The 13560-nt window shown below is 27.2% G+C and overlaps 1 protein-coding gene across 5 annotated transcripts in view; it reads left to right on the top strand.

Annotated features, from left to right (window-relative positions):
- LOC136984329 (epidermal growth factor receptor kinase substrate 8-like) overlaps positions 1 to 13560 on the top strand; it is an 89495-nt gene that overhangs the window by 23815 nt on the left and 52120 nt on the right. For all 5 annotated transcript variants that reach the window (XM_067281264.1, XM_067281260.1, XM_067281261.1 and 2 more), the window contains 6 exons: positions 1607 to 1685; positions 9396 to 9502; positions 10031 to 10111; positions 10773 to 10900; positions 11379 to 11549; positions 11638 to 11693. In XM_067281264.1, coding sequence (XP_067137365.1) covers positions 1624 to 1685; positions 9396 to 9502; positions 10031 to 10111; positions 10773 to 10900; positions 11379 to 11549; positions 11638 to 11693 — 605 coding nt within the window. In that variant the 5' untranslated portion in view covers positions 1607 to 1623. The remainder of the gene's footprint in view (positions 1 to 1606; positions 1686 to 9395; positions 9503 to 10030; positions 10112 to 10772; positions 10901 to 11378; positions 11550 to 11637; positions 11694 to 13560) is intronic.

Here is a 13560-nt window from a genome sequence, read left to right as displayed (position 1 = left end):
TTCATCTCTGCTTCTTCAGTTAAATTTCAATTGTTACTATTTTATTTTGGTTTCATTCATCTGATGATGATGATGTGATAATGAAAATACTTATATGTGAAAGTTTGAGTAAATTTTATTGTTAAAACCTAAGATACTTTCTCTCATAATTAAGATAATATATCTTAGAGTTTCTAGTAACTGAATTGCTTTTGTTTTTTTGAATATTCTCTTTTCTAGTCCCAATTATAGCAAAACAAATATCTGTAATTTTTTTTAACTGAAAAATAAATTCATAATGATGTCAAATTCTCAATTATTCTCTGCAATTTAATGCATCAATCTAGAACTTTATATTGGACTGGTCAAAAATTCATATCGATATTGGATAAAACATGTTATATTATATAGTTTTGTTAGTTTTAATTTAGATTATTGATAATTAGAATTTTTCTTCTTTGTTGTTTAAAATTTTAAGAGTAATTTCAGATGCTTTACTTTGAAAAAGATATATATATATATTATTAAATATGTAAAACCAGAAAACTACATTTTAGTTCAGGGGTCCCCAACCCTATGCCCGCAAGCACCATAGCACCCGCTGATCATTTTGTGTGTGCCTGCCGCTGTGCGACCACGATAAAAATAAAATATTTCAGTTTTCAATAAAATGCTATGTAAAAGTTTTTTTGTTTTTAATGATTAACCACTCAAAAGTAGAAATGGCGTCCAACACAGATAAAAGCACAAAGCGAAATGCGACCGATCTCTTTTTCACCTCGCGCCAAATCTTCACCAACCAAATTTCCCATACCTAAAATGAAATAAACCGGTCCGTTCTGAATATCATAAAATCAAAGTACAGATCACGACTTACAGATGAACACCTTGACGATTGTTTACGAGCAGGAATATCATCATACTCTCCTAATTACAAAGCAATGGCCAATGAAATACAATGCCAAAAATCACATTTACTTTCAGATTTATATTTTTTATAAAGACTTTTTATACTTTGTAGATTTTGTATGCATTGTTTAGTAATTACTTGTTTTGTAAAAATTATTGTTAATAGTTTTGTGTATGTTTTATTACATTTTTGGAATTAAATGTTTTCTGTACATTATGTGTATGTGTTATTAACTATGTCCAAGTATAAATTTACCTTGAAAAAAATAAATGGTGCTCGCCGTCCGGCCGGTATTCTAGAATGTGCTCTTAGGTACAAAAAGGTTGGGGACCCCTGTTTTAGTTTTTATAAAATTCTTATAAAAATGTGCAAGATTTAGTACCAAAGTAAAAGTAAAAAACAGAGTTACTTTCTTTTAGAGATTAAAAATATGAAATGTTCAGTCTTTTGGCCATCTCCAGCATTTAAGTGAATCAACTATTGAAAAAGTTAATAAAATCATGAAGATGATGGCTATAAGCAAAGTTGGAATCATTTCACATAAATATAATAATTTTGGTTTCCAGAAATAAGCAGTTTTGTTTTTTGATTTATTGTAATTTGCTTTAAATTAGCTTAATATTTAATTTAGATTGAATTTCAAAATTTGAAATGTTTATGTAAATAATTTAAACATTTTTTATTTTAAAAATGCATAAATTTCACAATTATCAACAGGTATGTAGTAAGAATTTATGACTATGCCTGTAATATCTGATGGACAACAAAGCTGGCCAGATAGGGAATGTCGTCTCAGGTGAGTAAATAGAACTGAAGATCAGTTTTTTTTGTATAGTAGTAGAAAGTAAATAAGTTATTTTCATATTAAAGAATAATAGATTAAATTTAATTCAAATTGCTTTTTCTAAACAAACAAAATTTTAGAGATATATCTACTCAGAGAAAGCATTTTGAATTGGATTTACATTTGTGAGCTTTCAGTTTATCCTAATATTATTATTATTATATTTAAACTTTAATTTATAAACTATAATCAAAAATTTAAAAGCATAAATTTAATAAACTCTCTTAATATCAATTCTAAATCACCCATATTATTTACTTATACATGAGAGCAATTTAATCTAGAATGGATCATCAAAAACAATTATTAACAAATAAATATTTAAAATTAATATTTAGAATGCTGTATTTAAGTTTAATATTATTATTAACTTAAATACAACATTCTAAATATTAATTTTAAAGAAAAAACAGTAGCAGAAACAGTTGTGTGATGAGTCAGTTGACAAATGCATATTTTGCATTTTAATAATAACAAATCATAATGTAGTGTCAGTTTTTCCATAAGCAAAACTAAAGATTCTTAATTGTAATTTTTGCTTTTGTCGTCACTTGTCATCGTTATCTAAAAATGTCTGTGAGTGATTCGTTACTGAAAGAATTGAAAGGCCGTGTTTTTGATATAAGAAGATATTATTTGAATGCGGAAGTAAGTGATAACAATGCGTGTCTGTTGCCGTTTTGTGAAACCTTTTGAAATATTAATTTTAAATATTTATTTGTTAATAATTGTTCTTGATGATCCATTCCAGATTAAATTGCTCTCATGTATAAATAAATAATATGGATAATTTAGAATTGATATTAAGCAAGTTTATTAAATTTATGCTTTTATATATTGGATTATAGTTATATGGATATCTAAACTTTAATTTATAAATATTCATATTTTATTACATTCTAAATTTTCAATATTTTTGTTATAATTCATGTGATTTATTACTTTTTTATTATTACTATTTTTATTATTACTGTTTTGAAATAAAATAGAAATCTTAGATCTATTTATATCTTTAAAATAGAGATAACACGAACATTTCAATATGATTATCGGTTAGATTCACTTAAATTTAATAACTTAACATGCATCTAACCTTTGATTTATACACTTTGTTTTATGGAATTGAAATCGTATAAATTAAGACTAACATTTATTTGGAAATGGAGGGATAGGTTCCAGGGTTAAATTTCTTATTTTGTTTTTTTTAATTAACCAATACAAAATGAACTATTTCTAATTTTACATTTATTATACTTCATATAATTTGTGTGTACAAAAAATATTTTTAAAGCTTTATTAATGCATAAACTTTGATGAATTAATGGAAATGAAATTTATTCTAATATAGAATATTTACTAATTAAACTGTTTAATTCTGGAAACAAAATATTTTATTAGAAAAAATGTTTTTTCATTTTGTTGCAGAATATCATCAGCATAAATCTACATTTGAATAAAGAATGGCAATTACAAATATGTAGGATCAAACAAAATTAATATTTTTGAAATATAGGTTACCAAAAGAATAAAATGTAATGTTCAAATTGAAAGAAATTTTAATGTCTGTTTCTTTTAATTTGAATGTTACAAATAATAAAGAAAATTAAGAAATTGAAGTTTTATTCATTATTATATAAAGTCAATACTCTATTTCACCTCACTAATGTAAAGTGAGTTTTGATAAAGCCGTTTTTAGTTTATATAATTATTCTGTATCTTTTCTTACTTTTTTATAAATTAGCAGTTTTCTTCTCTTTTTAAAATTTGTGTACTGAAGACCAGTGGCATAGCGAACATAACTGTGCCCGACACTTTATTGGCACCCTCTTCCAGAAACACACAGTTTGTCTTGGAGACCATTTGGGCGCCACTTGCAGAGGGGCGCCCAGTGCATGCTACACTCCCTTGCACCCCCTCGCTACGCCACTGCTGAAGACATTGATAATTTTATTTCAATAAAATGAGATAAAATTTCATTTCTATTTAAGTTCTTAAATTTCTTTATGTACAGTACATGTTTAGTGCTAAGCTGAGACAAAGTACAAAATAGGGAATTCCATTTCTGCATTGTTGCTACTTTTAACTTATTTATTCAATTGCAACATCATAAAATTAATGTGTAGATCTCTGCTAACTATAATCAATGAAAATACTTATATTTTAAAATATAATACTAAAAAATATTTTAAAATACCTTGTTAAACTGAAATTGTCTCATGCAAAATAAATTCTTTTTGCACATTTTTCAATCATCTTATACTAAAATCAAATTATGTACCATAATTCTTACAGACAACCCATATTTATATAGGTATTATATGTAAGAAGTATTCTATATGTATACTTAACAGAAAATTCCTAGAATAGAAATAAAACCTTTGCATGACGTACAACACTCGCAAGTCTTTGGAGCATGATGATTGTTAATATGTACTTTAGAAGATATCATCTCAAACATTAAAATGTTGATGAGTGTTAGATACTAATAATAACTATTGTGAAAAAAAAGGGGTGATTTTCTTTTTAATAATTAATATAAATACTAAAATAGTGTGGTTGAGATTATGGGATGATCTCAAATTTATACTATAACCACTTACAATTGAGACCTTGTGGATAATTATTGCATTTAGAAGATGTTTTATTCAATAACATACATCTTTTTTTTATTTTAGTTTTTGACATGAATATTTTAAAAAAATTATAGGATAATTTTTAAAATATAATAAAGGGGGTCCATTACTGTTTTGGAGATACAGTGGGGTCAACGTGACAACATCCATTCTCTCTGATGCAATTGAGTGCACCTAATGGAGTTTTGGAGCAAAAATAAAAAAAATTATCCATGCCTAACAAAATATACATGAAAAATTAATAAAATGCAAGAACAAAGAATTGGGGGTATTGATTGCTTTGTTCTTGGGTTGCTCTTCATGTTGGCAACTGCAAAGATCACCTCTCCATGGCCAGCAGATATAAGGATTGCCTCTTCCGTGGTGGCCAGTGGAAAGATCATTGCTTTCTTTCTGGCTCCACTTCAATTCTATTGCAATACAACAAAATTGCACAATGTCCCTAGTATTTGAAGATAAGAAAAATCTACTCTAATGTCATAATCATTAAATTATTCATAATTATTAGATTAAATCATGTAAGATCAGATCTTTTATTTTTGTATATTAAAAAATTGTTAGTTTGTTAAATTCTACAAAAAAATAGTTAATTTTTTTCCATTTATATAAGTTGTACAACATCCTCTAAAAAACAGTTTGCACTTTGAAATTATAAAAAATTTGAAATTTTTCTTTACTTTAATAACAAATCTTTTTTTAAGTTGTTACACAATACAGCTTGATCCTTGTGCCAAATAACAGGTAGAAGGAAGGAAAACTCACTGAGTTCAGTGTTAATAGTTTTTATTTTTCTAGTGCTTTTAATGAACTTATGTTCATTGTGTCAGGCAAATGAAAATGTAAAAATAGAATACTGTGTTCTAACATGAAATGTTTTAAAATGAGTGAAACTTATATCATTTAAAATTAAAAATTGTTATGAGCATGTTATCAACTTCGATTACACTCGATGTTATGATGTGATGTAGTGCATGTGTGGATATAGATATGTTAAAGGTGTGACAGCAGATGTAAATCATTAACCGTTTATATAGGGTGATCCATGTGTTGGGCCGGTTAAGTGTGGGGGTGTTGCATGGTTCCAAGGTTGTTGTGAGGGAAGATTCCAATGTAAAGAAGAGTTTCTGGTTGCCACAGCATCTGAGTAGTGTTGTTTGAGCTCATAACTGGTTGTAACTCTGTTGAAGCATCTTTTTGCAAGCTCTGTGGTGCACTTTTCTTTCACCACATCATCTTGTGTTCATCTAGGTGGCTAGCGAGCATTCTTGTTGTGGCCCCAATGTACCTCCTATTCATCCCTATTATGGGACTCTCCAACAGTATGGCATAGATCCCAGTTTTTAAAAGGTGACGAATTTATCCAGATTGTTGCAGATGATTCTGCGTAAATTCGGTAGCAGAGATAGGGACATGAGAAAGTTATGTTTCCTGCATATGTGGCAAATGCATATGGAAAAGAGATCCAATGTACAGTAATTATGGTTGAACTACTGACACTTCCCTCTTGTCACATAGTGCTGTGCTTGAAAATAGAGATTTCCTGACCATGTTGAGCACATGCATGAATTTAGCTTGTGAAAAACCAGCTGCACATACTTCCAAACTAATGGTGTTTAACTCAATGTTTACAAGCGCTTGTGTTGATGGTAACAAGAAGGTTTTCTAACGAGGGCAGCGATAACATTGTCAAGAGATTGTAAAGGTTGGAAAGCATCTATTGGGATGATATGTGGCACCTTATTAAATTTATGGTTAACCGAGAATAGTAGCCCTTCATGGGATCTATGTATGTGCAAATCCAAGAATGTTATTGTCACATCAATCTCTTCCCCCCAATCTCTATCAATAGCAATTTACATCTGCTGACACACCTTTAATGTGGATCTATATGCACTGCATGACATCATAACATCTAGCATAATTGAATTTGGTAATGTGCTCTTAATGGTTTTTAATTCTTAATTTATAATTTTAAATAATGTGTGTTTCACTCGTGTTAGAATATTTGTATTCTACTTTTAAATTTTTGTTTGCGTGATGACAATGAATATAAGTTTTTGAAAGTACTAGCAAAATAAAAATTATTAACATGTACTAGGAGTCAACCAATGCCATATGTCATTGAGCTAGATAATGGCTATAATACTAATAAATTATGAAACAATTTGATACTAGAGGGAGGTGTTAGGTACAATCTCTTAATAAATTTAATAATTATAATTTTAATTAAATAATTTAGAATAACTGGAAGAAAAGAATCAGCCTGGTCAAGGACACTTGATGTGTCCCCAGCTGGCACTGTTATAATTGACGATGATTATAGCATAATGTTATATATACTGGAAGACTAGGTTGAACCAGAGTGTAACTAGTATCTGCACAGTAAGAGGCAGTTGCAGGTTTGAGTTCTGCTCTGGGCTGATTCTTTTCTTCCAGTTATTCTAAATTATTTAATTAAAATTATAATTATTAAAATTATTAAGAGATGGCACCTAATGCCTCCCTCTAGCATCAAATTGTTTTGTAATTTATTAGTATTATAGCCGTTATCTAGCCTGATGCCATACAGCATTGTTTGGCTTTTAGTAATATAATGTATCGGGTTTAAATGGAGTTGTTTGACAATAAGTAACATAATACCAATTAAAACATTAATTAAAATAATTAATTAAAAGTGCTAGGACAATAAATATTACATTACAAAAATTCCAATTATAGAAGTACCACATAAGTGTCTTCTTTATTTCATGACATCCTTTACACACTTTGGGAACAGTCCTGTTTTAATTGGACCCCTGCTTTCCCCACCCGAATATGTAAAAACTATTGTAAAATATTCCCAAGCTTTGGCATAATCATATAAAATTAATTTACAATTAAAACAAGACTGTTTGTTTCTGAAGTGTGTAAAGGACATCATGAAATAAAGACACTTATGTGATACTTCTATGCATTGGAATTTTTGTAATGTAACATAATACCATTTTGTCCATTTATGCAACTGATAAAATACAAGCCAACCTACAAAATGCCCCCTCTTATAAGAAAATCCCTACAAATCACATCAAGACCCTTCAGTCCCTAGAAATCTTCAAGGCTGACATAAGTATTAATTTCAAAGATCATATGACTAGCAACATTTCTATGATATATCAAGCTCTGCCAGAACACCATAATCTCCCATGTTTTTAAGCTGCAATTTGAAAAAACTGTAGACATGTAAAACACTGAACAACTTAAAAGGAAGGAAAACTCACTGAGTACGATGTTAATAATTTTTATTTTGCTAGTACTTCAATGACTATATGTCATTGGTGACTAGTCCTTATTCTCAATGTTGTATTAATGTTCTTATATACTTTAGCAGAGGGATCTTTTTGTTGATCCTATGTATTCTGGATTCTTATTGAATCTGTTGTCCCGCACTAAAACCCTATAAAACAGGGGCCTTATATTTGTTGGTGGAGTCTTTTCCATTGTATAGCAACTTGCATATAGTAAGTTAAGTCTACACCTGTAAGCTACTTTGGCATTTCTGTTGCTAGCTATTCTTTGCATAAAACATAATAGATCTAGACTGTATTTGGCCACTATGGTCATGGGATTGGAGGAGTTGTCTTGGCTGTTGTTGGTCATTTATTGTCTGCTGTTGTCAGCACATGCTAAATGGGCATCTTTCTGATAACCGTGTTTTACCATAATGGATTATAAATTTTTAAAGTTTTTTAATGTGTCAAAGTTTATACAGTGTGTGAATGCCACATAGTGAGTGCTCTAAAGGCTGATTTTAGCTGGACATGGATTACAAACTAATAGATGAAGGATATGTTGACAGATTACAAGCAAGGGTCATAAAATTTACACACATTGTGCTTGTCAAGAAGTTAATGGACAAGGGAATTGTTGCCTCATCAAACACTCAAACTTTTTGTCTTTGTGAAAACTCATAAGCCAACTCCTTCCCTCAGATCAATAGTCAACAATGCAAGATCTCCCATAAGCATTTTAGAAAACATGATAGGCAGCCTCTTCTCCAAATGTTTAGTTGATTAAACATACATGATCACTAATGCTATTGAGCTCTTACATTGCCTACAGCAAATCCAATTGAGCAATGAAGCTTACATAACTATGTTTGATTTCATTGCATTATATCTATTGGTAAAACTCCAGCCTTGCTTCTGCACTCTGAGGGATCTATTTTTACAAAAAGTAGAGGAACCTGAGCACCACCAAAAAATCTTAAAACTGGTTCATATGATATGTTGTTATTCCTTTTTTCAATTTAATACTATGTACTTACAAAAATGAGGGGTATTGATGAGTAGTCTCCTTCAAGGGAACTATGAAATGATAGTATGCCAACTGGAACAGAGGGATAGGACTAATATACTCCATGAGAAGAAGGGTAGGACAGAGTCCTACCCTTGTTCTCAGAGTCATACCCATATCCTCATTGAAGATTGTTACCTATAAGAGGGATGTGGAAGGCATCTTTATCATTTGAATGACAAAACCAGATTTAGATATCTTTTGCATCAAATGAACAATAACACACATGAACATGATGATGATGAAAAAGCAAATTTAAAACTCTAATGTTTAAACATTATAACAGAATTTTATGTATTAAATAATTATGTATAAAGTACTTTAACCAGAACATATTTAAGCATTGATTTACAATTATTTTGATTAAGTTATTCAAAGTTTTGTGTTAAATTTTCCACTAATTATTGGAGTTATTAACACATTAGATTCTTCAAACTTTTTCTTTGAAAATTGATAATTTATTCTTAGATAATTATTGTTGCTGTTTTTATTAGTTTATTTTAAATTAGTTTTATCAATATAAAGCTTAAATATAAAAATATTTGAAAATAATTTTTTAAATAATTCATATTTTCAGTGATACATAATCTATATAATTTCTATAAATTATAAAAGTAATTGTTTAGAATAATATGATAGAGATTATATTTAGGTAATAAACTAATAAAGCCTCATTAATTTTAATAATTATTTTCAGTACAGGATTTGATCCGTATTCTCGTGGTCGTACTATGTCACCTCTCAGAGGTGAAAGTGAATATAATAGGAGTACAATGTCACATTATTCAAATGGTTACAATTCAGGTAATCATAATAACACTTATTGTCTATATCTTTTTTAATTAAAATCTTGTAAAATTATAAACATAAAAAATTTTTTTTATAAACTTTTGCTCTTTCTTAATTTATTTTAAGTATTTGAAATATGTTATTTTAATTGAAATTTATACTTGTAAATTAGTTAATTCAATACTGTTGGGTTTAATTAATTATAACATTTAATATTTTTTATTATGATAGATGCATATTTGAAAATGTTTGAAATACATTGTTTTAATTGATCTATTAAAATGAAGTCTTAATGATCAACATCTAGATAATTAACGTTGAATTTAAAGTAATATAAACATAACATAGTAAATTTTTAGTTAGTTTAGTTTGTAAATTATATACAAACACTTTAAAACAAATTTAAGTTTAATATTACTTGATAAGTTAACTCAGATATAAGTTTTTTAGGAATTCTATAAAACAGTATGTTATCTTAATTTTTTCACTAAATTATTAGATTTTGAACTATATATATAACGAACTTTTTTCCTTTGTGTGCAGATCAGCACAGTGATTCTAATGATGATGGACCAATTTATTTGTTAGAACATCTTGCTACATTTTCTGTAGGGCATCAATATGGTAAGTTAAGAAATTAATCTGTTTTAGACAAGTGCTAATTGTTTATTTTATCAAATAAGGTCACAAAAATTATCTTTAGCTTTTGATCAGCAAGTTAAAATGCTTTAAATGGATGAACAAACATTTGATCTTAAATTATTTAACTTATTTACAATACAAAACCAAAATAAAAATTTTACTTGATTTTATTTCTTTTAATCATACTAATTGAAATCTATACATAAGACTAAGTTTGAATTTCAAATGGTATAAGGAAGGTAATTGCAACTTAATTCAATTTGTTTTTTTTTTTTTTTTTTTAATTTTGATTTAGAAATTTTTCAGTTTACATTTCCGAAACTAATTATTTCTGTACATGTACAGTACAAAATTTGCTCTCTTTCATTACAAGTTTATATTATATATTTAATATTTTCATTTCATTTCTATATGAACATTTAGATTAAATTAACTATTAATTAAATCCGATTATAAAAAATCCTGATTTATTTTTAGAAATTAATAAAGAATTGTGTAATTTAAACTTTACATATTGTAAAATTTGAATATTTCATGAAAAAATCAATGGCACTACAATGATTACATAATCACTGTAATGTCATTAATTGTATTGATTGTAGTACAGTTGTCGTATAAATGTTAAATTTGAGTATTTTTACAGGCTTGCGTACACCAAAAGATGGCTTGCGTCGTCTCCTACAAATGGAAGAGTCGAAAGGCATATGGACACAAAAAATGCAAATGAGACTTGATAAGAAATGGGTTATTATCATTGATAATGAAAATGGAGTAAGTAATCAGTTATATATTTTGTTTTTAACATGTTAATTAAACTTTAATAAAATCTATGAAAATTTAATTGCTCTATATAAGTATTTTGAAAATAAGAGTAATTTCAAAACTTTAGATCATGCTTAGGTTTAGTATGATGAAAATAAAGATAAATTATATTTAGAAATAAGTGGAAAAAAATTAATAGTATCAGATATTTAAACATTTATATCTAATAGATTAAATCTATTTACATTTGAATGGAATAATAAGGATAAAAATATATTAAAATTCTTTTGTGAAAAAAATGTGAAAACTCTGCTTTCATTTGTACAAATGAAAGTAATTACTTCAAAATTAAACTTTTATATATACACATTAAGTAACATAAAATATAAAGTTATTTGAAAATAATTAATTCTAAAAACAATATTTTAAGTTTTAAGTATTACAAAATTTAAGGCTAATTTTTTAAAATATAATAATAATTTTACAGGATATTGTTGAAAGATTTCCTATGTCACTCATAAGTGATCCAATTGCTTACACAAGTGACGATCCAAGAGAACTATATAACAACATTCTTATTTTTATTGTAAAAGGAGATCCAAAGAACAAGAACCATTCTCCATCTGAAATGCATATATTTCAATGTGCACGTGTTAAAGTAAGTTTTAATGTTTGCAGTAAAATGTTTGTTTCATGACAAATTCTTTTCATAATGCATTAAGCATAATAAAAATTTTATTTATTAGGCACATGAAATAGTTGACGAAATGAAGATGTTTATGAGTGGCAAATGGAAAAGAGGGTAAGAATTTGAATAAAATTTTAATATTGCTTTTATTGTTAACTATGAAACACAATATAGTGCTTTGACAATCACTTGGCTTTCTTCTCCCTTTTATTTAGTTGAGTTGATAGCACTATATTGTGTTTCGTAGTTAACAAGAATCAAGCATGACACGGTTTCAAGTCATTAATTGCTTTTATTGTTATGAATATTACATCAACATATTTATGTTATTCAGTTTCATTAAAAATTATATATTTTTATATCAATAATGTAAGAAATTCTTGTAAGATTTTTTTTTAAAGGACATAATTTAAATACAGTTCAATATGTTTTGGAACAATTGTTCATTATTAATTGTTTGGATTTAAAAAATTATAAAACTGTTTTTATGTGCTTCATAAGATGCATGAGTATTTTTCAAAATTCTGACAATTATTACAAATAAATTTGTTAGGAAAGATAAGATATTCTGAAAATATGTAATTATTGATTCTACTTTTGTTTTTCTGTAATAAAACTTTTATTTTTGAATCTTTTCACTTAATACTACATACTTAAATAAAATTGAATGAAACATTTATAAAATTCTTCTTGAAAATAAATTATAAAATATATTTAATAAGCAAAAATTTATTTTGCTTCATATAGGCAAATGATATGAACTATAAACTATATCTGTTCATATTAGAAACTATTTTCTGATTTTCATAATGTTTAAACTTAGTAAACCTTGGAATTATATTGTAAGAAATAGAGAAACATATACTGCTTTTTCAAGAGTCAGAATTTATTATTATTATTATTAAATAAAAAGTTTTCAGCCCATCTTAGGCCAGCTTCAAGTCTTACATTTGAAAATAGAAATATTCTTAACATTTTAGATACTTTTTCTATGAATTATCAAGTAATAATTATTAATTTATGTTAATCATCTCAATAAGGATGTTTGACATTAATGATAGAACAGATATTTAAATAGGAAAAAAAAGTTAGTCTTTGAAATTTATTTTTCAAAAAACAATAAACAGAATTCAATAATTATATAAAATTTATCTGAAAGATTCATTTTTTCATCAACGGAAAAAATAAAAATGGAAAGTTTTTAGTCAAAACAAAAATTACCTCTTGATTATATATTAGAGAAATGTTTCTTTCGTGTGTATAATCAGTAGTAGTAAAGCTGATGATTCCTTTTGAAAACTATATAAAATTTATTTATGCTATTGACACTAACATACTAATTCTTAGACCAAAAATCTGACTTCTGGTTATATCATTATGCTAATATAGTGAAACCTCTGTTAATGGATACTCTCAAATAGTGGACACCTATACTTAATGGACATTTTTACAATCGCCAGACCCTTCAAATAGGACATCTATTATATTTACCTCTAAATAATGGACGCCGTTATCCATAACCAACCTTATGAAAACGCAATGTTCTGCCTTCAATATTCTAAAAGAATTAATTATCTACAAAATATTTTAAAACAAAAACAAAGAATTGGTTTAAATACTCTTTCAGAGGATGAATTTTGACCATAGGCATCAAATAAAGATGTTGAAAATAGGAATGGGAAAGGAAAACAAGATGTAAAAAGTTGAATAATATTCTTTTCTATAAGTGAAGTTTAATCTGGTTAAGCTATCAATGACCATTTATTGTTATACATATTAATGTTATTAAACTTCTGTCTTATTGTTGGAATTAAGCTTGTGATACTGAAAAACTATAAACTTTTTCAAAGTTATTCATTCATTCAACAAGAACCATAGTATAGTAGTAATACCCTATTCATACTGTACATTTTAAGCGGGATTAAGATTTAAGCAGAATTAAGTTAAGTCGCATTATCGAAAACAAGATTAACTACTCGTT

The sequence above is a fragment of the Centruroides vittatus genome, unplaced genomic scaffold, assembly GCF_030686945.1.
Source record: "Centruroides vittatus isolate TY-2023 unplaced genomic scaffold, ASM3068694v2 contig_913, whole genome shotgun sequence".
In the NCBI taxonomy this organism is placed as follows: Eukaryota; Metazoa; Arthropoda; class Arachnida; order Scorpiones; family Buthidae; genus Centruroides; species Centruroides vittatus.
This window is presented reverse-complemented; position numbering and strand designations above follow the sequence as displayed.